Source organism: Zeus faber (genome assembly GCF_960531495.2).
Source record: "Zeus faber genome assembly, chromosome: 7".
In the NCBI taxonomy this organism is placed as follows: domain Eukaryota; kingdom Metazoa; phylum Chordata; class Actinopteri; order Zeiformes; family Zeidae; genus Zeus; species Zeus faber.
Genome location: NC_137203.1, coordinates 24745702 through 24772538, shown reverse-complemented (window position 1 = coordinate 24772538; position 26837 = coordinate 24745702). Strand labels below are relative to the sequence as shown.

Here is a 26837-nt window from a genome sequence, read left to right as displayed (position 1 = left end):
CACACCTCTGTGGTTGTGGTTTGTATGCATATAATTGAAATCTATTTTGACAGAAGGAGTATTATTAAAAACTGTATTTTGTTCACTTGGAACAAACAGCCACGCATAAAAGATAGGTTTGCTATTTAAAAACCCAGACCTCATTAAGATTTCGGTTCCCATCATTGATAACTGTTCATAGCACAATCTGCTGAACGCTTTGTTATCGAGAAGCTTACCAATCTGATGCAGCTTCTCACTGTTCTTAAATGCAGTCCAGTGGGGAAATTGAGTCCTTTTATGGAGTACAATGATGCTTAATCTCTTTATAATCCACACATTAAAGCTATGTGTTTCTTTTAACATATTTTGACTGACAGCTGTATCATATTTCATTTAAAACGACTTTTTGCAGGAGCCACTATAAATAAAAAACACAATATAGGCTATAATAGGTTGCAGTAGGAAGCCAGGCAACTTCCTGTTTCTAGTCTCTTACGCTAAGGTAGATATAGCCGAAAAAGCTATATAAAGACTTCCTGGTTTGAACAGGGGATTTAATGTTTGTTCAAGGTTTAAATGTTTTCATAAGTTATATTGAAAAAAATTGCTGCAAACTGTACATTCCTAGTGGTTTTATTGACTCTTTTGCACTTCAGCAAATCAGCTCTTTTGGCTATATCCGTGGTAACATAAGACACTAGAAACAGAATGCTGCGTCGCTTCCTAATGGCAAACTACTTTAGCCACATTACGCTTTGGATGTACTGCAGCAATTGCAAAAAAATTTTTTTAGATAAAATGTTACTTTAAAAATACATGAAGACACATGGGACTGTAATGTTATTTTCCTGTTTTCGGAAAGGAGATTGGAATTTTTTTTTAATAGCTTCAGACTGTGTTTACGCACGGTGAGCAGCTGCAGCAGAGCAATATGTTTCTCAACAGTAAAGCTCAGCGAGTTTGAATTACGGGAACCAACACTTTAATAAGGCCTGGGTTGAAAAACGGCAGACCTATCCTTTAAAGGAGGACTCCTCTATTGAATCCCTTCTCAAGGCCAAGAGGGAGAAAATAGGCAATGGAAAAGGCTGAGTGGTCACTGCGAGAGTTTCACACAATAGGAATTTAGTCATCCCCTGCCAAAGGTAGTGAGTCACATCCGATCGGAGAGATTCTTGTCAGATGTGGGAGAGTGGGAGGTGTGTGCGGGCTGGAGAAATATGATATTGAAGTAGCATTCCAGCCTCAAAGCGTTTATCTTCAACAGCAAGAAAATGAATCCATCCTCTTCAGAAGGTCCCTAGGCCCTGAAGGCCTTTCCACGTCACATCATATATATAATTCTATATGTGCGTGTGCGAGAAAAAGAGATGGGGGGGCATGATATAGGGAGATGAAAGTGTACAGTATACTTGCAGTCAAGTTTGTGCAATAAGGCGTGGATCAGATGTTTGTTTGAATGAACCCCAACGATAACAAGATGTACGGCTTGACGCATGTGCCCTGCGTGCAACTCGACAACACCGGCTTGGGTTGCTGTCCGGGAGCACCAGCATACCGCTCTGCACTCATTGACATCTGGGTTCATTTCATGTGACCAGAGGCATTAATGCCACTATCACAAGTGTCGTGTTTATCTCTCTCTCTGTCTGTCCTAAGCGTTTTTCTTTTCGCTCTGTGATCCTTCTGCCTCTCTTCTCACATCTCTCTCTCTCTCTCTCTCTCTCTCTCTCTCTCAGCTGGACTTTCCTCATTTGGATCTGGGTAATGATTGGTGCCCAGCCAGGTGGCAATAATGTGCCCATTCTAGTGTGTTTCCTTCCAGGGTTCAGGGGTGCCGGGTGATTAACACACAGGATGTGACCTTTAGTCCGTAAGCGGCTCCTTGCAACATTAATCTCTCCCACCCGGCATTCAGCTCTGATAATGACATGTTAATTAATGATGCTCTTTTGAGGCAGAGCCTGCCACCACACATAGCTATTTTGGCTGGTTAACCCTTCACGCTCTCACATGTCAAAGTGGCTGCTCTGACTCACAAATTGGTTGAGTTGATTATCGGGCACGCGATTTAAAGTTCCCTGAACTCGCTGGTGTAAGAAGTTCACTCGCCAAGGCACTCATCCGCTGTAAATAATCCTCCTTTGTGTCAGTGCTCATTGATAGTTGATAATTTATCGGTGTAGTTGCATACCAAACCGCCTGTGAGTGCCTGTTTTAGCAGGCAACATTCAACATTTCAGCCCATTCCTTCTTCCCACGTCTCTGCAACCGACACACCCGCTTACTCAGACATAGGCGTTCACACGCATACGTGCTCCCAGTACACCAAAAGGGACCCTCTATGGTCCCAGTTTATACATATTTCATTCAATATTTGTGTTCTCTTGTTTGCGATCCCCAATCGATGCAGGACAGAGTTGTCACTCTCTGGGAACGCCAACAAGATTTATAGATCTGCATGTTCTGGAGCGGGGGAGGTGGGGAAAAGGGGGAGGGTAGACACTCCAAGGCAGATCCCGCCCCCCACTGCGGTCTCCTTTCCTCCTCCTGTCTGTCTGTGGCGTCTGGCCGTGGCCTGTGTAACCATGATCACAGCACTGCCTGTCTGGATGTGCCATTATTGAATGAATAAATCACTGCTCCACCTCTCTTCTCCCCTCTCCTCTCCCCTCTTTCTTCTGACTAACATTTTTAAGGCAAGAGCAGAGGCCTAGATACTGGACCCCTTTTGCTTGTGTGACATACTAGTACTTGTGTGTGTGTGTGTGTGTGTGTGTGTGTGTGTGTGTGTGTGTGTGTGTGTGTGTGTGTGTGTGTGTGTGTGTGTGTGTGTGTGTGTGTGTGTGTGCGCGTGTGTGCGTGTATGCGTGTGTGTGTGTGTGTGTGTGTGTGTGTGTGTTTGTGAGTGATTTACGTGTCTTGTTCAGACTCAGGGGGAGCTGGGAGCGGAAAAAGCCTGTTACCCTCCCCCCACTCTCCCCTACGCAGCTCTCTGCAATGTGTGTGAGAGGTTTTGAGGGAGGCTCCCCCGAGAGGCAAATAGAATTAAGGAGCCGACTTGAGTCTCAAACTGCCATAGCTCATCAACTGGCAGCAGCGGCACACACCAAGCCAGTCAGCACTTACTTTCATGGTCCATAAGAGCTCTCCAAGGCTCTGTTAAGACGGCAAGTTAAATCCAATCCTTTGTGTCTCAATTCTGATTTTGTATGAAACGTCTAAACAGCAAGGACAGAAAGAAAGAAATAAGACACAATCTTGAAAACGTTCAAATGCGGTTCTGAATCCAATTCCAACCAATACTGCGTAGTAAGTAAGTAAGTAAGGTAGCTGCATCTGGATGCCCAGATTGGATTTTAACCGAATGTTGGTAATCTTTGCAATTCCACAGAGGCTGTGCTGGTGGTGATTTGAGCCAGTGTAACCAAGCCACCACAGTTCTACCACAAGGTGCTTTCGCGCACCGATGGACTTTCGTCATGCGCGGGTTTGTGTGCAACAGCAATGGGATTTGGCACTGGTACAGGTATTCAGTGGTTCCTCTACATGGAAAATTGTGAAGCTGATCGCTCTCTATGCAAATACATCCTGGTGCCACCACTCCTTAATTCTCACCATCATCCATAAACCTCTCTGTGTGTAGGCAGCTGAAAAGATCACACTGATAGCAATGGAAATAAACAACGTCACCAATTTGGTTGCATTTTGCTCCTATTCTTGTAGAGGCAGCCATACTGTACAAGCGTTGGCCTAAGATAAAGACAAAATAGTATTTGTGGATTTATGGATCATAAACACAAAATAAATTTGGCATTATGGGGGGCCAACGCAACCTTGCAAACATTATACCCACATTATAACACTGCCCACACGCCGTGGGCAAATACCCTTGAAATACCCTGCCATGCTTGCCAACATCATGCCAAAGTTTCAGAAGATTGCCAACCAAACCACACTGGCCCAACATTGGTTTGTCACTTGGGTACCAATATGGCCTTTTGTCTGTGTTTCACTGCACTTCCAATGAACAAATACAAGCTTTGCCAGCTTCCAAGGCATCCAAGGCACAAATTCAATCTGTGCACCCGGCCCTCGGGTCATTGCAGTCGTTCTCTCTTCCCACTTATGTCTATGGTTTTTCTTGTGGGCGGTTTGGGCAGTGTCATTTGCACATGACAATCTCTTCAGTGCACAGATTTGTTCATGCTGCTATTGGATAGAGGTGATAATAAGAAATATGAACAGTCCTCCAAAAAAATAAAATTGGAATCCGTTGACAATTTCGATTTTACAATTTCCCAGCATTGAAGCCTGAATTGTGAACGTAGCCTGAGTACGATTTGAGGGACGCGGTTCCCAGCGAACAGTTTGTTTTAGGTCATTACTTTCTAGAAAATCAAGCACAAACACCGTGGGGATTCGCTGATTTCACACAAACATTGTCAGGGTGTGTTTCACCGCCACTCCCACATCCAGACACCTGCTTTGGTAAGAACACGCACACGTGCACACATCCAAACACAAGACGTCTGCACACACACACACACACACACAGACACACTAACACACACACACACACGCACGCACATTCACACACTTGTGCAAAGCAGTGCTTCCTCTGACATTAATCTCCCACATTTATTCTGGCCAGTCTACTTGTGGGCTGGAATCCACCAGGACATCTCATGTTGCATATCAACACTTCCATTTCTGCAGCGTGTGGCTTAAGTAGGTTAGAGGCGAGCATGCACACTCCCCCTCTTGTCTCCGAGCCCTCCAGGCCGTAAACAATTCTGTCAGATAGGCTGCCACTCGTTATCGACGTGCTGGCAGGATGGAAGGAGGCTTTTCACGGCACCTATACAGCCTCCTCGCCAGATACCAGCTGCTGCCAAACAACAACAAACGAGACACGGCAAGGTTCCGTTACTGGCGGCCATATTGTCACACAGAAAATAAATACTGTCAGATCCAACAATGAGACCGTGACAAAGGCAATATAGCACTGATCCACAGACGGCCGTGTCACATGCAACATGTACGTCTCTTCATACCGAATACGTTGTGAGTCATCGAAGCATGCAACGTTTGTAAGGTGCTGAGGAGAAAGACTGATTGTTTATGAATTCTGCAGAGACTTGCTGATTTGCATTGTAAATACTAAAGTCTAAGCGTGAGGCCCTCCTTAGCGCGAAGACTTGAAAGAAGAAGTATAATGGAGTCTCCCTACCTGAGGCTATATCTGCTCGTCTGAGAGCACAGCAGTGTGGGGGCGGGGGTGGATGAGCAGAGGCAGTTGGCCAAGAATAGCTACAGTCGAATTCATTAACAACCACCACTCCAAATGTGGGGGCTCCACTCTGTTTTTAGACTGTCATTCGTAGATGGAATGTTTATATATTTAGAACACGCATGTCCCGGTGCTTGCTTGGGTTTTTTATACTGTAAGAATAGTGCATGTCGAGAGGCCCGCCCATGCCCCTGCTCCAACTCCCACGATATTAGTAGTGTACCATATCAGAGCATGCTATGGGGATGGTTGGTTTATACCAGACCTGGCCGCCGACCTTGATGGTCTGCGCACTGCGCCGGGGTTCCTTGAGTTCTCCGACTGCAGCCCCAGGCTTATGACGGCAAACTCCATTATCTCCTGGCAACCAACCCACTGAACACACCTGTTTCCTATCATGGTCAGGACATTCCAGAGAGACAGAGAGAGAGAGGGGGAGAGAGAGAGAGAGAGCGAGAGAGAGAGATGTTGGAAGCAGGAAAAATGGACAGGCGTAAGGATCTCAGCAACTTTGACAAGGGCCAAAATGTGATGGCTAGACGACTGGGTCAGAGCATGGTATGCACGGTATGCAGTGGGTTAGTAACTCCCAAAAGTGGTCCAAGGAAGAACAACTGGTGAAGGCTCATTGATGCACAGAACACACAGTGCATCGCAGCTTGCTGCGTATGGGGCTCCATAGCCGCAGACTGGTTAGAGTGTTCATGCTGACCCCTGTCCACCGCTAAAGCGCCAACAATGGGCACGTGAGCGTTAGAACTGGACCATGGAGCAATGGAGGTGGCCTGGTCAATGGAAGGTGGCCTGGTTTGATGAATCAGGTTTTCATGTGGATGGCCGGGTTCATGGTCCCATCCGATTGAGCATCAGTGGGATGTGCTGGAACAACAAGCCCGATACATGGGGCCCCACCTCACAACTTACAGGACTTAAAGGATCTGCTGCTCACGTCTTCGTGCCAGATACAACAGGACACTTTCAGAGGGGTTGTGGAGTCCATGCCTCCACGGGTCAGAGCAGTTTTGGCGACACAAGGAGACCTAAAATATGTTGCTACACAATCTTAGTGGTGGTTTTAATGTTGTGGCTGACCGGTCTATGGTTTGCTGAGTGTGCCCCAGACAGGCCCAACCACTCCAGAAATAAACAGTGGCGAGAAAATGAGGCCAGTAGGGGATAGGGTCCCTCCAATTTGGCCCTCGTCAAAGTCACTCTGATTTTTCCTGCTTCCAAACACATCAACTTCAAGAACTGACTGTTCACTTGCTGCCTAATATATCCCACCCCTTGACAGGTGCCATTGGAACGAGATGAGCAATGTTATTCACTTCACCTGTCAGTGGTTTTAATGTTGTGGCTGATCTCTCTCTCTCTCAATCTGCGAGGGGAGGGAAGAGGAGGCAGGAGGGGAGTGATCCACACTGTGTATGTGTGTGTGTGTGTGTGGGGGGGGGGGGGGGTGTCAAGGACAAGATCAATGGGAGTGACAGGGAGTGCAGGAGGCAGCAGGAGATTTGAAGTAGGCCAATAAATAACATCCTAGTGAGACAGCCCAGCCCACCCCCCACCCCAACCCTGCAGAGGGGGCCTCCTTGATTATCGGTGGGAGGAACGCACAATACACCTCTCATACCCGGGCCCTCACTTGCCCCCTTCGCCTCCATTTGTTGGACATCCATCTTTGCACATGCGTGCATTAGTTTGTTCAGTGGGTGGGGGTATGGGGTTGTGTTTTTATGTCTTCCCATCCCCCTAAACACCATTCTACTCCGCGGTCTCTGACTCCATGGGCTCCCCCACATCTCGGCTCTGAGCCACGCGTTCGGTTGGTGAGAGAATTGATTTAAACATTATGCGTCTCTACCCTCCTTCCAAACTGCACAGAGACATAAAGAGCTCGTCTTCTCCAGGGCCATTCTGTTGCTGATCTCATCTTCTAGCGATCCTCACATGCATATTCCATATGTATGCAATAGGCAAACATACAGTACCGGTGTGTAATGAGTTAAAGATTATTTTCCCTTTGAGGTTCTCACCAGCGCACCCGTAATATGTGTTGACATGGTTAACTTCAATCGAAACGTCAATCAAAAGCCTCACCATGAATTAATTTCTGGAAAAAAGTGACACTGCAAGCCAGATGACTCACTGCAAAGATCACAGCGGTTCAGGACATTGATGTGTCAACGCCGACTAAAGAGGCTTTTAATTAATTTGCACTTCAACAACGCACGGCAACGGATATATTTAATGATGGCAATACGCCTGGATTTGGTCTGCTCCAATGAGAGAGGGACCCTAAGTCGGAGGTTCAAATCAGGTCAGGAGACTTGGCTTCTTCCCCTTTGCCATGGTAAATAAACGATAGGAGGAGCTATAAATAGCTGCGTTAAACCCCATTGGACGGGAGCGGCCAGGCGCATCCGAGCAGATCTAGCGATTCACGCCCTACGCAGCCCCGGTGCAGGGCGTGGCAGGCGGAGCTGAGTCACACCTCAGGGAGGGCTTACCAACAAGACGAGCGAAGGAGGGACGGCAGCAGGAAGAAAAGGGCGACAGGGGTAGAATGTTGAGACAAGAGCAGGGACGACGAAGAGAGGAAGTAGAAAGCAGCGGGCGAGGGAGAAGTGAGAGCAGCTGAGGGTCGAAGAGACAGCGAGAGGGAGCTACCGTTCACCTGACCGGCACGGGCTGCAAAAGTCCAGATGACGCTCGCCATCGCACCGAGGGGAAGTGGAAGCGCGTCAGCCACCACCACCATCTTGTGAGCGGAGCGATTACCGCAAGGCCACATCTTCCCCTTCCCTTCTTCCCCACTATTCCTCGGAATCCACCGGACCTGTGACTCAACAGTCGGTCATGGTTCTGTACTGAGCTTTTGTGGTCGGAGTGAGATAACCAAATAAAGCCGAAAAGCACCCAGAGTACAAAAATATTAATAAGCGTCCAATGATGTTTGGCGTGAAGGCTCCGCTGCTCGTGCGACGTAGCCAAAGCAGCCCACCGTGGGCGGCGAAGCGATGCATTAATGGCGACTCCGTGTTATTTTCAAGCACCATGGGCGGAGGCTGGGTCGGTGGTGCTAAGCTCCTTTGTGCAATCAGCTGTACGAGAGCGGTATTAAAGGTTGCAGGACTAGGCTTTAAATAGTCTGTCTTATTGAGTGAATGAGCCCGTCATAGGTACGCATTATGGCTGCCGGTCGGCTGATGTACGCCGTGACCGCACTGTGTCACGGAGAGAGGAAGAGAGAGGGAGGAAAAAAAACCACATCTTTAATCTATATCCTCATCAAGGGGCTGGATATGCCGTGTCGATTATGATTAGAATGCTTCCAGCGTGATGCCGGCCTGCAGGGCAGAGAGATAAACTGCAGTGTATTACTTTTCCAAGCGTGTGTAAAATGCCGTATTGCCGGGCCGTGTGCGTGCGCTCTGCCAGCCATTGTTCCACCAGCACTGTGGTGTGCTCTGAAAGGGGTCGCAGAGGGTTGCCATGACAACCTTTCAGTATGGATGTAGGTCTGTTTCCTTTCCAATAACGACGGCAATGATGGGCTTTGTTGGAGGTGCGTCGTTAGCGGCAAGGCCCCCCGGGGGGGGGGGCCGTGCAATCAGAGCCTGCCGGCCCCGGCGCCGGGCGTGCGTGGAGGGAATGACAGATGGAGGATTTGCTCTTTATCATCCCGGCCCGTCCTCCGGGGGGATCCTTCGTACCTGGATGCTTCCCTTTCCCTGTGAGCGGAGCGCTGCCTCGGCTCCAGCCTCCATCTCAGACAACAACAACACCATTCCCCCTCCCCTCTGCACCCATCCCCCCCCCACACACACACACACACACGCACGCACGCACACACACACACACACACATACATACATACACAGAGTCGCGGTGTCAATGCGACGTAACGATTGTATCATTCCGACTTTTGGAAAATAGGCCGTCACTGCTGCGGCTTATATCCTTGGCAACGCGCTCAGGGCCCCATGTTCCTCGTCTCCCCCCCGTGTAAATGAAGGAAAGCGTATGAGAGCGAAGCCGCGGATTGGACACACACACACACACACACACCACACACACCACACACACACACACACACACACACCACACACACACACCAGACACACACACACACACACACACACACACACACACACACACCGTTCAGCCAGACTTTAAACAAACTGCAGAGGTTGCCGTCGAGGTGGCGGCTCTGCCTTCTGAGCAGGGAGATAAAGCGGCAAACTCTGACGACTGGAAATAAAGAAATGAAAACAGACGTCTCCCCCTCACCAAAGCATCGCCGCGGGGGGGCTCCTTCACACGTGGAACTTTTTAGAAAGCAAAACCTCTGGTTCTCAGCGGTTCCCCAGATCACAGAGCCTGAGATGTAACCTCAGATTTCAGAAAATCGAACACTTTGCCTTTGCATTTTTTATGTTTGTGTGTGGATAAAACCCCTCGTTTAGTGTGATGACGTTCAAATAAAATAGCGGATGACGCTATTCACTATGGTGCGCGAACAGTTGTGCAGCCCGTGAGGATTCCTCAACTTCTGCTTCCAAAACATGTATTCACACAAATACATTTTGTGGCTTCTGTGATTTTGAAATACCTCTAAATGCTATTGAGTTAGTTGGCTTTCTATACAGATAAATCCTCAACATCAAAATCTGATGTTGCCATACATCAACTTTTGTTCTCCATTGGTCTCCATTACTGTCAGCGAAGCAAGCCTCGTGTTGGTGGGAATCAGCTTTGAATAACGACTCATTATTTACCACGCCCCGAAATTCGGTTCTGAGAAAATTCAGCGGCGAAAAGCGGAACGTGAAATTGACTGGAGGTGGCCTTTAAAAGACTTTCCACTGCAAAGCACCATTTAACCCATTATGATGTTAATAGCATGTCAATAACTTGTCTAATAACCCGACGCAGGTTTCCTTTTGCTGTAGCTTTGATGGATTAAGGTTCTTGTAGTTTGTGTTGTCCTCAGCTGCCGCATCCTTGTGAGTTTAGGCAGAGCGACAAACCTTTGGTTCCGTATCAGCTTCAGCCGGGAACGTAACAGGGGCTGTAAAAGCGATGGCATTAAACAAGTTAATTACGCTGCATGTAGGCCTACAGATATTAAGAGCTTATTGACTTGCACCAAAGCTACCGGATAGCGTTCCCCGCTGAACCAAGCAGAGATTTAGTTCATCATTTGCCGGCGTGCACGTCACCCCTCTGAACGATGGCTTCCCAGAAACCCCTTCTCTGAATTGTCACACGCTGACATTGAGACTTTTGTTGCATCTTTGCAGAAACACGTCCCAGCCTATGTGGGTATCTGCGGTCCTGTATGCCAAAGAAACGCTTGTATCCTCCGGTGGTGAGCGCGGTGGAACTAAAGCAAATAACCAAACAGCAACAGCACACAGATCGAAAATGGAAATGTAGAGTCGGTGCAAACATTTGTTTTCTTTTTAAAACATTCTAAAACCAGCTTGGGGCTTTACACTTCTCATTTTGAGCACACTGAGATCAGTCGATGTCACATTGCCCTCTGGTGCACACACAAGTACGAAAACACCAATTATCACAACGCATAGTGGATATTCATGCTTCAACTTATTCTGCAAGTAACGTGAAGCCGCTTGAGATGAGTTCCCCTTGAATCTCGGCAGGTCTCCATGTCTGGCAACTCCTGCTGGGATGACGTGATCCTACAGTAAATTAAGCTGCCTCATATACCAACCAAATCTGTTTTGATGACTATTTATTAACCTTCCTCTCACCTTTGAGTACCCAAAGCCGTTAGTGTGGGGTCGACATATAGACAAAATATCATCCCATACAACAGCGTGGTTTCAGATAACAGGCCTGATATGTTTGCTGTATGGCGATACCGCACACAAGCTCGGTCCATCTGTTTGTCTTTCTGTCCTTTTTTCCACTTCAACTACCTTGTCTCACTCATTTAGTGGCGAAGGCACACTGACCATCCAACACGGAAGACGAGAGATGGTGGATGTGCAAGGAGTGGACAGGAAATTTCAATGAGCTGGAAAATCCTGGGTAACAGACTTCTTTGTGGCGCAAGGTGTATGAGACTGGTACCACAGCACCCCCACCTGGACACAATCGACCTTAGCTGCCTCATAAAACAAGAAATAGATTTTAATACAATGCATATTGGGATCTTTTTCACTGGACCATCGGCCTCGACTAAAGATGCAGTCCGGGATGTTGGAAGGAAGTTGCCTGCAGAGCAGCTGCCAGGGTGTGAGGTTAATAATCGGGCTCCACCGCCCTTGCACTGTCTGAGTGCACTTACTCTGCTCTGACAGTTCTGCCGCCATCAGCAACCCGCCAGGCGGCCATAAGCGTTGAGTGCTGAGGAGGCCTTTCTTGCTCCCCAGTCCTCCCTGAGACGACCTTGAGGCGAGACGCGCACAACACAAAATGGCCTATCAACCCAAAATGTTGTTGCTGTGGCCTTTGTGAAGTGTTTGTTTCCCAGATGGCTCTGCTTTTCGTTTGTGTAAAATGACAGCCAAGGATACTGGACCTCTACACTGCAAACTCATCTACAGATTACGACGAGCCGTGAGTTCGAGTTTCAAGGTATCGGAGGGACCAGGTACTAATCACAAAATAAATTCTAAAGAAAGAGAAAAAGCTGAGATTGTGTATAAAAACAACACTTTATTACAATTAGGCTGAAAAACTCTGATGAAAACACAACTACTTTACAAGTACAAATGCTTTCCATTGTTATTTACAAGGTTTTTTTTAACATCCATTTAAAAAAAAGAATACATTTATGATTAAACGCAAAATACTAAAGTACATGTTTACAGAGAATTTGTTACAATAAAAAAAACAAAAAAAGTGACTAAAGGAACGTGCATTATTTTCCATCAATATCTATAAACAACAGGGGAATTACAGACATCATAAAAAGGTACTAAGTATGAATACATTTATTCTAATGGACAGTTTACTCTCCAGGGGTGGCATTACCCACAGGTCCTGGAAAACAGGAGCTCTATGGATAACAAGTATAGTCTCGTGTCTAGGTGTAGGCATGGCTCTTATCACCTTCAGCTCTTCTGATGTTTATGAAACAGAATATCTGAAATACATTTATGGAGAAAAACCTGATGACACGTGTTCATAGTCACATTCGTTTCCTCAAATAAGATCAGAGATAAGCAATTATCTGAACATCCCGGGGCTGTATTCTAGCTCCTAGCTGCTGCCCCCACTGGGTTTGGCTGGGGTCTTGGCCCTCATACCGCCCTGGCGAGCCTGCCCCTTGGCGGGCTGCTGCAGCTGAGTGGGGGGCTGTGCCGGGGACTCGGCGGGGGGCACAGCGGGCTGCTGGGCGGGGCTGTGGGGGGTCTGGATCTGGGGCGAGGCGGCAGCCGCCGCCACCACCTGCTGTTGGATTATCTTCTGCTGGACCACCTGGGCCGTGGCAGTGCCTGCCGGGATCATCTGGACCTGTGCCGCTGTGGACGTGGCGGCCTGCGTCAGGGCAACCGTCTGGGACTGGATCTGGGGTTGGGGAGCGATAAGTGCACGCACGCACGCGCACACGCACACACACACACACACACACACACATACAGTCACTATGCTGTGTGAAAATGTTCAGAGCGGAGAAAAGAGTGTGGAAGGCAGTGCTCGGGCCGAGGTGCTCACCTGCTGGGGGGACGACACGATCTGCTGAATGTTGGCCACGGCAGGTTGCTGCTGCACAATCTGCGGGAGCTTAGCCACCTGGTGAGAGAAAGAAACCTCAGATGAGAACACAGCGCGCGGTTTGAATGGGACTTGGTCCCATGCAAGAATTCAGCGGTGAGGTCAAAATCATTTGATATTTTACATCGTCAAAATATGTGCGTCTGTTTTCAAGAGGGGGAACAGAGGAGGGTGAACCTGGATCTGCTGAGCCCCGGTGGGCTTCTGAGCCTGGGCGAGGGAGGTAGTGAAGAACTGCGTCTTGATCCCTGGTTGAAGTTGGGTGGTGGTGGCATAGGTCACCTTCTGCTGCTGCTGGGCTGGCTGGGCGGCCTGGACCGTCACCTGCTGGGTGCCGATCTGAAGGACACAAGGGCGGTCATTTTTAATTCATATTTAGATGTAGTCTGGAGTTGTTTTCTGTGTGATCGTTGCGATAACATTTTCAAAGTTTTGCGGGGATTTCTTTGCAGCGTAACTGTGAAATTCATGTCCTGTTACAATACATATTCTGCATACCACAGAAATATCTTAGTACTCATCTTTTTATCCTTTCTGAACGTAAGGAACCCTGGTTGGAAAGTTTTGAGTTTAATGCGGAAAGGTGGCAACAGTTTTGAAAACTCTCGCAAATATTGCAGAGATGAGCTGGTTGAAATAGCGTTTTCCTGGAGGGACAGTGGAACAGTGGAAAGTACTGGCTCAAAGTACTACCCAACCAATTTGTTAGTTTCAATTTGAGGCTTCGACCCTTCATTTGGGCTCAATAGAACATAATGGCTGTCATATTATTTTTATTGAGGAAGAACCATATGCTGTTTTGCACTGCAGCTTGGGCTTGGGTGATCGTGAAAAATTCCAATCTCGGATCGCCGGGGGGCAGCGATCTAGGTGATGTGGAAATGCGGTCTCCTTGTTCCAGAAGTACAGGATTTATTATTTACAGGTAAAGTATTTACAAAAAAAACCTTGTAAATACTTTTTTCGATTTTAAATACATTTTGTATATATTTTATAATAATGTTTACAGTTTTTACTAAATGAAGTCTCAAAGCAAACAAAAGCAACTGGGAGACGTGCGTCCCCCACTGTCCTGTCAGTTCGGCCGAAGACTACCGCGGCCTCAACTAAACTGTACATCACACCGGAGGAAGAATACTGAAAAATCTGATACAAGAACAGATTATTTGTAATGAGACTGAACAAACTGTCGCCATGCCACCAACACTTTACCTGGAGCGCTGTGGTGACCTTCTGCTGGACTGCGGCCTGCGCTTGCTGCGGCTGCCCTGCTTTCTGCTGGGCGGCCTGCACTGCGGCCTGCTGCTGCTTCTTCATCTGGAGCAGCTGCTGCACCTGCATCTGGGGGAAGGGCGGCACGGGCCCGCCTGGAACCAGAGGACAACAGAGTCAACACACACTCAACTGAGCCCATGGAACAAAGATGGAGCTGTGGAGCCAGTGAGAATACCCTGAATTCTACCTTTCTTATTGTGAAATACGAAAGGGTTTTGCGTGCCTGTTTTCTGGGCCTGTCCGATGGCCACGCTGATGCCCGCCACAGTCACAGGCAAAGTGGTGACTCCTGTGGATGAGACCACCGCTGGCACAGAGACCACAGGGGGCTTGGTGAGGGTCACTTGGGCTGTTTGAGCAGCCTGAGCCTGGATCTGGCCCTGGGTGGGTACCCTTGTCTTGAGCAAAGAAAACAGTCTTATTAGATTTTGATCCACTTGGAAAAGATTATTGTGTTGTACACCCACAAAAAACCTGGGGTTTTTGTGAGATGAGGCCATTGGAGTGGATATAGAATATAGATGTAGAATAACAGAAAACTTTCAGATATGTTTGGAACAACACCATGGAATCAGACATAACACGCAAAAAGTAGAATATGTGGCTGCTACTAGCCGGGTCTCACCAGTCTGGCCACCTGCAGGCTGGCCACAGTGGCGCCCGCCAGCACAGCCCCTGGTCTGGGAGCCGCCACAGCCGCCAGCTGCGGGTTGGCCTGGGCTACTGCGGTGGGCTGCACCTGGGCGGGCTGCACCTGGGCCCCTGCGGCCTGCTGGCCGGCCGCAGCCGCCACCACCGCAGCCACCTGCTGCTGCTGGGCCAGCTGTAGCTTTTGCTTGTGCATCTTCAACAGCTCCTGAAAACAGTTCACATGTCAAGTCCATCAGCCCATGTCACATTGAAAATTATAGAAAAAAAAAAAAATAGAAAAATTGTAGAAATAGTACAAGTCGAAAAATAAGTTTTCATCTTATAACACAGAAGATTGTTTCCTTGCTTTCTTGTTCGAAACACAGTATTTTAATCTAAAATTCCAGATTTTAGGTGGTTTAAGGTGTTTATGATAATATGAACTAATTGGTTCTCAATTATTTTAAGCCAGGTAATTTTTGACCTGAAATGCATTCTAGGGTTAAATGAAGGTTTATGAAGCAGGTGACAATGCAACAACAGGAGAGGACCATTGATATATATTCTTTTTATAATCCATAGCATTGTAAAGAATGTCAAGGATGTTTCCATGTTTTTTTTCCTCATTTCTTGAAGCGTTTTTTTATCATGGTGAAGGCGTTTACCTGGGGTTTGCTGACAGCCTTGATCTGCGGGGAAGCGGCTTGTTGCTGCTGCTGTTGCTGCTGCTGCAGCTGCTGTTGGCGGAGCATCTGAAGGTGGGCCTGGGTGAGGGGCTTTCCCTGGGGGAGCTGCATGCCTGTGGCTGGGGAAGGACGGCGGATGGGGATCAGCTCTCTGACAGACATGTTTACCAGCAGGTTGTATTCAGAAGACGTGTTGTATTCCACTACCTGGTGTGACCTGGGTGACCAGTGAGCGGGTCTGGGACTGCACTGGGCTCAGGGTGGTGGACACCACGGCAGACGCGGTGACTGTGGTGACTGCCCGGACACCCTGGCCTGTCGCAATGGCGACAACCTCTGCTGGGGCCGCTGCGGCAGTGACAGCCCTCTGCTGTCCGTGGACCACCTGCGCTCCGGCAGCACCAGCGGGCTACAATCACAGAATATATCTGAGTATGCAAAAACAACTGGACTATTATTTACATCTCCCATGACTAAATTACTCACAGACAGGGTGCCCGGTATGACAGGAGACGCCAGGCGTTTGTTGGCCTGGAAGGAACTTGGAGGAACTCCAGCAACCGTGTTAACAATTACGTTTCCCCCAACGGTGGCTGGGAGGAACAAAATAATTGACAAAAAGGAATGAAAACACTGGAACACCAAAGTCCTGTAATGGGGAGTTTGTACACATGTGTGTTTGTGCGTGCATGTTACATAAACATACCAGCCTGGATGGTTGTGCCTACAGTGGCATTTTTTATGGCTCCAGCCTAAAAAAACAAAATATGAAATACCATCATAGGTTTCCCCAAACAGGCAGTACAGACGAAGATGGTCCTTGTGATCTCAGTATGGAAGTGCGTTTCAGGCCTCACCAAAACGGCTGCGTTGGGTACAGCAGTGGCAGCGGCCACAGCAGCGGCTTGTGGGACCCCCGCTGCATGGGCCAGGCCTGCAGGGGGGGCTTGCACCTGGGGCTGGCCTGGTGCTGCCGGGGCCTGGGGAGTGCCAGCCTGCTGCTGCTGGGCCAGCTGCTGCGCTCTCTGCTGCTCTGCCAGGGCCTGGAAATAACAAAATGCATACTTAAAAACACTGCAGCTACCTGTACATTCCAAACATGACTAAGCTGTATGTCATCAAATGCCTCAAACTTTGCTTTCCCGATAGACATCATTGACTATTAACGCACGCACGCACGCACGCACGCACGCACGCACGCACACACGCACACACACACACACACACACCTTCTTCTCCTTGGCAATTCTTTCAGCACGTTGAGATGCCACCTGAATGGGGGGGAGGGGCTTGTCGTAGCTGATTCCACTGCAAAGAAGAAAAAAAAACAAAAAAAAAAAACAGGCATTTTAAATTCCAGACCGGATTAATTCAGATTTATACAAAGCACAGTGCATTAAAGATCCGTCACCTTTCAGCCAGGACAGAGGCATGTTTGGGATTCTTCTGGAAAGGGTTCATGCCAAGCCTGTTGATGACAAACCAGAAGGTTAAACAATGCTGTGTATTAACAACAAATGGTTTTGATTCTCTTAATCTTATTTAGATCTTGTTTCCTTGAACAGTCTTAATTCTGATGTCACTTAAACGTGTGGGTAAGGGTTGAGATCATTTCGGGGTTCTTATTTTTTTGGGGGGTGGTGGGGGAAGGTATTGCTTACAGTGGTTTGATGGGTGGGCTCCTCTTGCTGGCGATGATCTTCATCAGCTCAAAGCGGCTGTTGTAGAGCTGGATGTGTGTGGTGTGGTCATCCTGTGTGTATATCTGACATGTCCGCAGAGGACGGCTGTTCTTGGACTGGAGGAAACACACACACGTCAGCTACAAATATGGATGTAATGGTTTACAATTTTAAGGTAAACCGCCATATCAAGCAACCATGGTTCTGAACCGTAAGCCTTTCCCTGTAATACCGTGCCCACGGAATAAATGTATGTTTCAAAATTGAAGATGCGTGGTAACCAACGGCCAATGCGTGTGCAAGTAACGTAAAGCAAAGTTGTCATCAAGTATCGCTATTGCAAATCAGCAGCAGAACTGCTTTACGGAGGAGTTATTACAATTTGGCCGTCTGCTACCGCACAGCGGCAACATAAGGTGAGGTGAATAAAAAGTTTACATCTTCAATTTTGCAAAGGATTTTGATATGTTGCTCATTTTGCCTCTCCCGTGAATTTCAGAGCCCCGACAAGCGCCTTCCTGTGCTGCATCATGTCAGAGTCATAACGATGTGTTTTTCTTTTTTAATAAAAACTATTTATAAATTGACTGTACAGAAAACAAAGAGGGAAAAATGTATACTGTGAAATACCCTATACTGCGGTATTTCGGTTAGATACCGCACCAGACTGTGAAAGTTCATACCATTACATCCATAATTACGGAGGTTAAAAACCAGCAGAAAACACACCGCTGCAAGAGATTCATGACATACCTTATATATGCTCTTTGTTTTCTTCTTGGGGTTAGCTTCATACACCAGCTGGAATCGGTGAGACATGTCGGTCAAGTAGCCATTTTAAGCTGTGAGATCAATACTGCTCTGTATAGTGTGTTCCTTACCTTGCCCTCCTCTCTGGGAATGATAACGTTCTCATAGCGGTTGCGACACTGTTTGGGCGATCGGTAAATGCGGCTGCAGGAATTGACCACGTCACTCACCAGGTCCCAGTTGGGGGTGTGGGCGGGAGACACGATGGTCAGGTTCAGAGGCAGCTCCAGCAGCTGCTTCACAGCCTGCCGGTCACACAGCAAACGTACATTATAGAGCAGAACTAAAAGTGATCTGTTTGATAATTCTGTTAAAATCTGTTTTATACTTTTTTCAGCTGGCACTTTACATGCTTTTTTCTCATAAAACTGTATCTTCAAAGCCAGTACCTGCAGGAGAGCCCAGTCCTCACTGATGAGCCACTCTGGGTTGTCCTGGCCGGCCTCCATGGCTGGCTTGACCAGCGAGGGCAGCGGCTTGGCAAAGGGCGCCTGCTGCTTGAGGGAGAAGTTCTTCTTCTGGTCCTTGCCCTCGCGGCGAACCTTGAGCATGCTGGCCTTTTCAAAGAGGGAGCGCGGAGGAATGACCGTCTCCCCATGGCCCTTCTTCTTCTTCCTGGCTGCTACTGGATACAAGCACACTGGTCAGAACAGTATTGATACAGATACAGAATATGTATAGTAGTTAGTTTAGTAGTTAGTAGTATATAGTTTTGTTCATTTTATGGCACTATCACAGTCTAAGCTTATAATAGTAAACACATCTACCCAGTACAGAACAGCTATATATTGAACATTGGCATCTAAAAAGATAGGTTGGAAGACAGTTCATTCGCCTCAACCCAACTGATGGCATGCACATTGTATTTATTGTGACATTTCCAAGATTGGTTTCAAACCCCTATGACAATTGGATGGAAATATGATTGTGGAATCGAACAATTTAACAAAATGATCAGGGTCTGCTCAAATAATAGTTATAATTACAATTATTGTAATGTATGTAATAATGGTGACAGCTTTTCTCTGCCCACCTGATGGGTCCATTTTAAGTCTCTTATGTTCCTTGCGAACATAGATAGGAGGCAGCTTGGACTCTGGCATGGGTGTGTTGTCGTACATCAGACACATCACAGAGTCAATGTAGATGTCATTGTCATCTTGGGGTGGAGTGGGTGGAGTCCAGAGCTGCATTCAGAAAGAATATGTTAGAACATATTTGATGATGTTCATAAAAAATGTATATTCCAATTTTTTTGATGAAGTTTTATCGGTTATTTTTGTGGATGACTATAGCTGCGTTAATAATATATTTACACACACACATATTTACACAAATGAATAGTTGCTGAAGGTAGAAAATAAAAAAAATCATCCTACCGGCATGATTTCTGTGTGGCCGTCCTCTGCATCGAATACATATTCCTATAAGGACAAGCAGAACAGAGCTTTGAAAGCTTTGCTTTCTGCGTGAACAGCAGAGGCGTGATTTGACAGAGAGATTCTGTACCATGTTGTAGGCGTCCTCTCTGGTGTAGGTGAAGAGATCATCGTCTCCCTCTGTGATCAGCCTCTCCTCTTCCTCTGTCTTCAGCTTCTGGAGCTGTTGCAGCTCCCAGCCCCTCTTGGCACACTCCAATCGCTCCTGGGGTGGACACAAATGCAGATAAACCTCACTGTTCAATTCACACCGAGATTACTACAACGTTTTATTTTTAAGTTCAGTATTGTTGGTTACCTTGACGATGCTTTCATCATCGATGACGTGAATGTACTCAAGGTAATGCAGCGCGTACCTTTCGATAGGCGTGAGCTGTATGAGAGACAAGAGTTAGTGCCGTTATTGGCAGCATCAGTTCCTGAATTTCCCCTGGGCGATTACAAAAAAATCATAATAAAGTGTATTTTAGTGTCTACTTTTCCCAAAGGTAAAGGAAAAACTGATCAATCACCTGGTCCATGACGGCATTGAGCTCCTCTATCTGGGTGGGATCTTCTTTGGGCTGCATCTCCTTCTCCTCAAGGTTTTCTGCTTTTCCCTCTGCACCTTCCTCTTTTCCCTTCTGCTGCTGCTCCTCCTCCTCCCTGTGTGGGCAATCCAGGTCGATGCTGTGGAGGGCCTGGATGTAGGGTCGAGCCACTCGGGGAGAGATGGCTTCTGAGGGGGATGGCTCCTGGTGCAGCACAACAAACTCCTCCACCTTTTCCCCTAAACCTGTCTCCACCTCAAATAGGTCCTGGATCGTCCGCTACACATTAAGACGTGCGTGCACACACACACACACACACACACACACACACACACACACACACACACACACACACACAAGCGCTAAAACCAAACCTCCATCCTAGAACCCCTTATGTAACGCATATTATGCGTTACATAAACACACAAATGGTTTGCATGTGAAGTATAATAGGTTGGTGACGGTGACCTCAATGTACCTGCGTGAGAAAAGCCAAGGTGTAGTCCGTGCCTTGAGCAGCCACCTCTCTGATCAGGTCCTTGGTGCCGTTCTTAAGCAGTTTCTCTTCAATGGAGTTTCCGCTCTCCAGCCTGTGTGACAGGCAACACAGTAAGTCACAGCAAAGCAGCAACGTGCTTCCTGAACATTCAGTCATTAAATGATTGAAACAGAAAGGCCAATCTGGAGCATAATCAGGGACACGGCCAGAAACACCAAATACACAAAGTCAATCTTCCATTTCAGCTGGATGAATGATATCACGGCAGAGTAAATTCAGTTGTCACCTGTATATGTGCACGTCTTTAGAACGTCCGATCTTATCGCACCACTCCTGGGTGCGGGCGTCTATGCTGGGGTTGAGATCCGTGTCGTAGAAGATGATTGTGTCAGCATCAAAGATGGTCCCCACAGTGGAGCAGCAGCGGTTAGTGAGGATGCCACAGAAAACCTGCCGGTTCCTGTTGAACACCTTCATGTTCTCCTGCAGGTTCAGAGTGGACAAAACCCTTATAAGAGCAGTTGAAAACTGTGAAAGTGTAACTGTGAAACTTCAGATGACGTGCCCAATTTTACACACACACACACACACACACACACACACACACACACACACACACACACACACACACACACACACACACACACACACACACACACACACACACACACACACACACTTTAAGGTACACCTGTTCAAATGCACAAATAGCTAATCAGCCAATCACATGGCTGAGGCTACAATTCACACAGGCCTACCAAAAATGGACAAAAGAAGATTGGAAAAACATTGCTTGGTCTGATGAGGCTCGATTTCAGCTGCGACATTCAGATGGTAGGGTCAGAATTTGGCGTAAACAACAAGAAAGCATGGATCCACCCTGCCTTGTATCAATTGTTCAGGCTGCTGCTGGTGGTGTAATGGTGTGGGGGATATTTTCTTGGCACACTTTGGGCCCCTTAGTACCAACTGAGCATCGTTTAAACGCCACAGCATACCCGTGTATTGTTGCTGACCATGTCCATCCCTTTATGAGCACAGTGTACCCATCTTCTGATGGTGACTTCCAGCAGGATAATGCACCATGTCACAAAGCTCAAATCATCCCAAACTGGTGTCTTGAACATGACAATGAGTTCACTGTACTCCAATGGCCTCACCAGTCACCAGATCTCAATCCAATAGATCAACTTTGGATATGGTGGAACGGGGGATTCGCATCATGGATGTGCAGCTGACAAATTTGCAGCAACTGTGTGATGCTATCATGTCAATATGGACCAAAATCTCTGAGGAATGTTTCAAACACCTTGTTGAATCTATGCCACGAAGAATTAAGGCGGGTGTGAAGGCAAAAGGGGGTCCAACCTGGCACTAGCAAGGTGTACCTAATAAAGTGGCCGGTGAGTGTGGGTGTGTGTGTGTGTGTGTGTGTGTGTGTGTGTGTGTGTATATATACACACACACACACACACACACACACACACACATATATATATATATATATATATATATATATATATATATATATATATATATATATATATATATATATATATGAAGAAATAAATAAGTAAATATTAAAATGAACAAAAGAGCCTAGCCTAGTGGGATTGCTTCCCTGACCCATGATCAATGGAGGAAAGAAGTACAAGAGGCTAGCTAAAATGAGATCGCTTCAGGATTTAACAAACAAATAAATAATAATAATTTAACAAACAAATAAATTAATAAAGCAGATAGACTGACATTTGACATCCTAAATGGATGTCTTACCTGTCGTTCCCCTGAAGAGAAGCTTTCATCCACCCGCACATAGGGGAGGTGCCTATGGTCCAGGAAGGCCTCCAGAATGTCCAACATCCTCACCATCTGAGTGAAGATAAGGACCCGGCGGCTCTCCAAACGCATCTTCTGGAGAAGGATTGCGAGGGCTTCCAGTTTACCTTTTTAGGGAGAGGTTGACAATATAGAAATAAATATGAAGTGTCAAAGTCTTTGAAAGACTAAAAACAAAACAAAAAAAATAATAAGTCCCGCAACCAGACAGAATGTCCTTCATTTGGACCAATTGTCCCGCATCCAGACGGAATGTCTCGCATTTTGATCAATTGAAGCTTGTCAATTGAAATACATACATTTCTATTATATTGACATATATTCCCATGCATGCTGCGCAGAGTCAGCGCGGTGTCGGGGGCAGGAATGGGAGAGTGATTTGCTATAGTTACAGGGACGCTCCGCACGCACGCATGCGCACGCGTGCACACACGCACACACGCACACACACACACACAAACACACAGTCTCTCAGTCCCCCTAACGAAAAATGTAGCCTACTGAAAAGTTCTTAATTTTGCATCTACTGAATAATTTAACCGAGAGAATTATTTCTGAAAAATTATTCATATTTTTGAAAAAAAAAAAAAACATAAAACACATTTTCCTTCATGTTTATAACATCATTTGGAATCCCCCCAGGGGTCAGGAGCCATAGGTTGAAAAAACCTGAGCTAGGGTAAAGTTCGAATTTTGTAACTGTGTGGATTCTAAGCAGCACAACAATAAATAAATATAACAGTTTCTCCTTTTTACATTTTTTTCAAGATTTCAATATCCTTTTACATTTACCCATACACCCGATTACATTTTGGATACCGTGCTGCCCATTCGTGTGGCAGGTGAAGCTTGAAGGAGGTACGCTGTATTGCTGGGCTAACCTGAATCCGTCTGCATTAACTGGAGGTCAGGAAAGGGAAGGAGGTGTCTTGATGCCAAGTTATGGATCTCAGCGCTGTGCGGGGAGAGGGCCTCCTGGAGCCTACGGCTGCTAGACTTCTGCTCAAGGGTGTAGGCCACAGGGGGGTTGGCTGCGTACAGGTTAGGAAGGGGGGCTACAGCAGCAGGCACCACACAAGATAATCTGAGGGACGGATGGGACAAAATGGACATGGAACCTATAAGCATTCATTAATTCATTAATGTGATCATGGTCATAATTCTTTACACCCTTACCCCTATTGAGGGTCACGAAATAGGGGTTGTAATTATGGTATAAAACTCCTCCAATTAAAGTATTTCCACATACCTCTTGACCAGGCTACTGCCAGCCTCAAGGCGCTCGCCAGCAGAGAGCACGGTAGACTGCAGGTAGGAGGTGGTGGCCACAAAGGTCCTCTGGGCCCTCAGGCAGCTCTCCCTCCCCACCCACCTCCACCCCCCAGCTGTGAGGGCGGAGCGGCCAGGCTCAGAGTCCATGGTACAGGCCTGCAGCAGATCTGAGCCGTAAAGCACACTGCGAGCGCAGCGCCGCTCATTGGCCGAAAACAGGCATCTCAAACGCTGCTTCAGGGCCTGGGTTTTCTCTTCGGAAGACTCCTGAACATAAGAGGGGAAGACAGGAGGATGAGCATTTTCCAATGCGCTACATCTTTAGACAAGAGTAATTTCAAACACACCCTTGGTTAAACCTACCTGAGGTGCAGCGGGAGCAGCACCAGCAGGCTTGGAGGGGGCTGTTGTTGTGTTTGTGGTCATGCCCGATGCTTTGGATAGAGAAACAAAACTCTGTTTCAAACAAAATCAGTTTGGGAGGATAAAGTTTATTAAGTGGCATTAACCAAGGTTAGATCTGCTACACTGGAGTAATAATGCGTGGTTCAAGGGGTGGTTTGTGCAACCGGTTGCTAGTTGTTTGAGCAGATATTTATGAGAAATAAGAGATACTGAAAACGTTTGTCTTCTCAGTTAAACTTCAACCAAACAAGCCAGTGAGGATGCTGGTTAACATGAAGGTATATCTACAGTTAAGGCATCAATACAATGATCATAGAAATGTTTATTAGCACCAATAAGAGTGTATGATTCAGAGCTCAGTCTACTCTTTTTTGACCTTCTAAGAATCTTGTAATAAGAGGAGATAAGAATTATAGGATGTAGATGTTTTTCCTCTGAAAATGGAGAAAAAAAGACAAGACATGGGAAGAAAGGGTAAGACGGCAAATGCTAAAAGGTGTTTAAAGGTACAGCACACACCTTGTTGGGCTGCAGAGACAGCGGGCGGCGGTGCGGCCACTGGGGCTGAAGAATTGGAGATGGGGGCGGCTTGTGGCACTGTTTGCATGACCATAGAGCCCTGCGGCCTGAGGATCTGCTGACCTGGGGCAGACACGATCTGAAGAATGTTGCCTAGAAACCATAAAATATGCAGCACACAACCATTAGACCACTGCTCACATCCAAGTTTTTCAGCTTTATGGAAATGAGGAATAGGAATGTGATCCTTAAATCACAGCAGACTGGAATAAAAAACAAATGAGGTTGTCTTTATTGACCTGAAAAATGACAAAAGGAAGAAAAGAAAACTAGACAGATGAAAGGAGAATATGACAATGGGGTGTACATTACCGAGTGTACCTTGGAGCTGCAGCGGCTGCCCGGTTGTGAGCTGACGGAGCTGGCTGGGAGACAGGGTGAACTTATTGCCCTGGAACTGCAACGTGACGGGGGTCTCCGGCTGGGAGATCCGGTTCTGACTGCCTGCTATATTGGCCAGCTGGGCAATTTTCACCACGTCTCCACCTTCAGTGGGAAAGAACAGATTCACTGCATCAAATAACAGATTCAAAGGCAAGCCAGCAAGAGATCTAGTATCACAACATTGGATTAGTTAGTTTTGAGGGTGAAAAAGGACACATGCAGAACCGGGGTGGGTTAATCGGTGGAGCAAGCACAGCTGCCTTCCACAACAGAACCAAAATGAGTCCTATTCTTTAGTGAGCCTAAGGGGGGAACAAAATGGCTGTCAGGTGAGACAAAGAGCCTGAAACAATGATTAAAACACATTGATTAAAAAGTGTTTGGCGCTAAACTGCCTTTTCAACGGCAACACAACAGGAAGACTGCTGGATGGGTTTCATCAAGGACTGGGTTATGAAAACCATTTCAAGCCTTTAAAAATGAAAAATACTGGTTTGCTATAGATTTAAATGACATGATAAATGCTTATTTTTATAGCCAAATATACAATGATTAGGAAGGCAAAAAAAAAATTGAATCTAATATGAGGACAAATGTCTAGAATAAAAAAATGTCAACTTCCAACAATGCAAATAAGCTCTGTAGTTATTTGCATGGGGAAGATGTTTATTTCACTGTGAGATGCATCTTTCAAATTTTGTATTGTTATTGAAAAGTTTCATATTTGAGGCAGCGAGTGATCGTAAGCCGCAATGTGTGGGGACATTTGTGCATGCTTTCAAGGCAACGCTCACCATCCAAATGCAACCATAACATCAGCAACAAAGACAGATAGATAAGAACCAAAGCTTTGGTGTTTCTTCCTGTAGCTGGGCTGATGCAAGAGAAAGGAATATTAGTAAACTGGGGAGGAATAAATAACATACTTAACAAGTAGGGAGAAAAGGGTAAATAATCACGTTTAAATAATGTCTTGTGAATAAAAAAGTTGACATGCAGCTTCCAAAAGGAGAAACTTGGGCAAACTGAGGCTTTGGTGATGCTACTGATATGACCACAGTTTTGACTTTAAAGCATTGAGGAGCTGACTTTGTTTTTATGTATCATAGAGTTTTAGTCGCCACAAAGGAAAACAACACATGGATGGCTTGAAAATTGTGAAAGTGTAAATTTGTGTCTTAATTTCATAAAAATTTGTACTATTACTACTAAAACTATTATTTGAAAAACATACATTTCACTTTGCGCCTCTTGAGAAAAGCCATGACTGGAAGCCACATCAGCAGCATTAGAGGGAAGAGCCTCTTAGTGGAGCAGCCCGTTCTGCTGTGCCAGAAGTGGAGGGAAACATTGAGAGGGAATGGAAGGGTGGAGGCCACTTACTAGGCAACCGTGCCTGGGCCTGGGATGTAAGAACCAGCCTCTGGGACAGCAAGCTGGGCTGGATGGCATGGCTGGGGGCTAGAGCTGGCCTGGGGACCTGCGCTATGCCAGGCTGGCTTATGGGAGCCATGGGGCCGACAACAGCGCCTGCCAAAGCCTGGCCCAGGGGCACAGGGGCAGCCCCCAGCACATGCTGCCCAAGGCCAGTGCTCCCAGAGGGGGCTACGGTAGAGGCGACAGTGCTGCTGCTGACAGAAGAGGTAGCCTGCGCTCTCTGATTCACTGTTCCGACTGCTGTAAAGCACAAGGGGATTGGGAATGGTACTGTCCGTTACAGGCTACTCAATGTTTCCAAATTGTCAGCACTATGCCAGCATTCCCTCTAGATTCAAACAGC

At 46.8% G+C, this 26837-nt stretch overlaps 1 protein-coding gene across 1 annotated transcript in view; it reads right to left on the bottom strand.

Annotated features, from left to right (window-relative positions):
* Positions 1-11986: 11986 nt before the first annotated feature.
* Positions 11987-26837, bottom strand: part of ep400 (E1A binding protein p400) — a 36187-nt gene continuing 21336 nt past the window's right edge. The window contains exons 24-54 of the mRNA XM_080004057.1: positions 26441-26734; positions 24986-25159; positions 24614-24766; positions 24053-24123; positions 23667-23956; positions 23299-23501; positions 22355-22524; positions 20865-21061; positions 20558-20669; positions 20062-20358; positions 19848-19922; positions 19620-19754; positions 19490-19534; positions 19144-19297; positions 18500-18735; positions 18182-18355; positions 18054-18101; positions 17280-17416; positions 17030-17086; positions 16848-16926; positions 16476-16661; positions 16325-16370; positions 16105-16211; positions 15826-16027; positions 15598-15737; positions 14928-15158; positions 14526-14700; positions 14240-14394; positions 13205-13366; positions 12968-13045; positions 11987-12820 (exon numbers count right to left, since the gene is read on the bottom strand). Of these exons, the coding sequence (XP_079860183.1) occupies positions 12512-12820; positions 12968-13045; positions 13205-13366; positions 14240-14394; positions 14526-14700; positions 14928-15158; positions 15598-15737; positions 15826-16027; positions 16105-16211; positions 16325-16370; positions 16476-16661; positions 16848-16926; positions 17030-17086; positions 17280-17416; positions 18054-18101; positions 18182-18355; positions 18500-18735; positions 19144-19297; positions 19490-19534; positions 19620-19754; positions 19848-19922; positions 20062-20358; positions 20558-20669; positions 20865-21061; positions 22355-22524; positions 23299-23501; positions 23667-23956; positions 24053-24123; positions 24614-24766; positions 24986-25159; positions 26441-26734 (4892 nt within the window). The 3' untranslated portion in view covers positions 11987-12511. The remainder of the gene's footprint in view (positions 12821-12967; positions 13046-13204; positions 13367-14239; positions 14395-14525; positions 14701-14927; positions 15159-15597; positions 15738-15825; positions 16028-16104; positions 16212-16324; positions 16371-16475; positions 16662-16847; positions 16927-17029; positions 17087-17279; positions 17417-18053; positions 18102-18181; positions 18356-18499; positions 18736-19143; positions 19298-19489; positions 19535-19619; positions 19755-19847; positions 19923-20061; positions 20359-20557; positions 20670-20864; positions 21062-22354; positions 22525-23298; positions 23502-23666; positions 23957-24052; positions 24124-24613; positions 24767-24985; positions 25160-26440; positions 26735-26837) is intronic.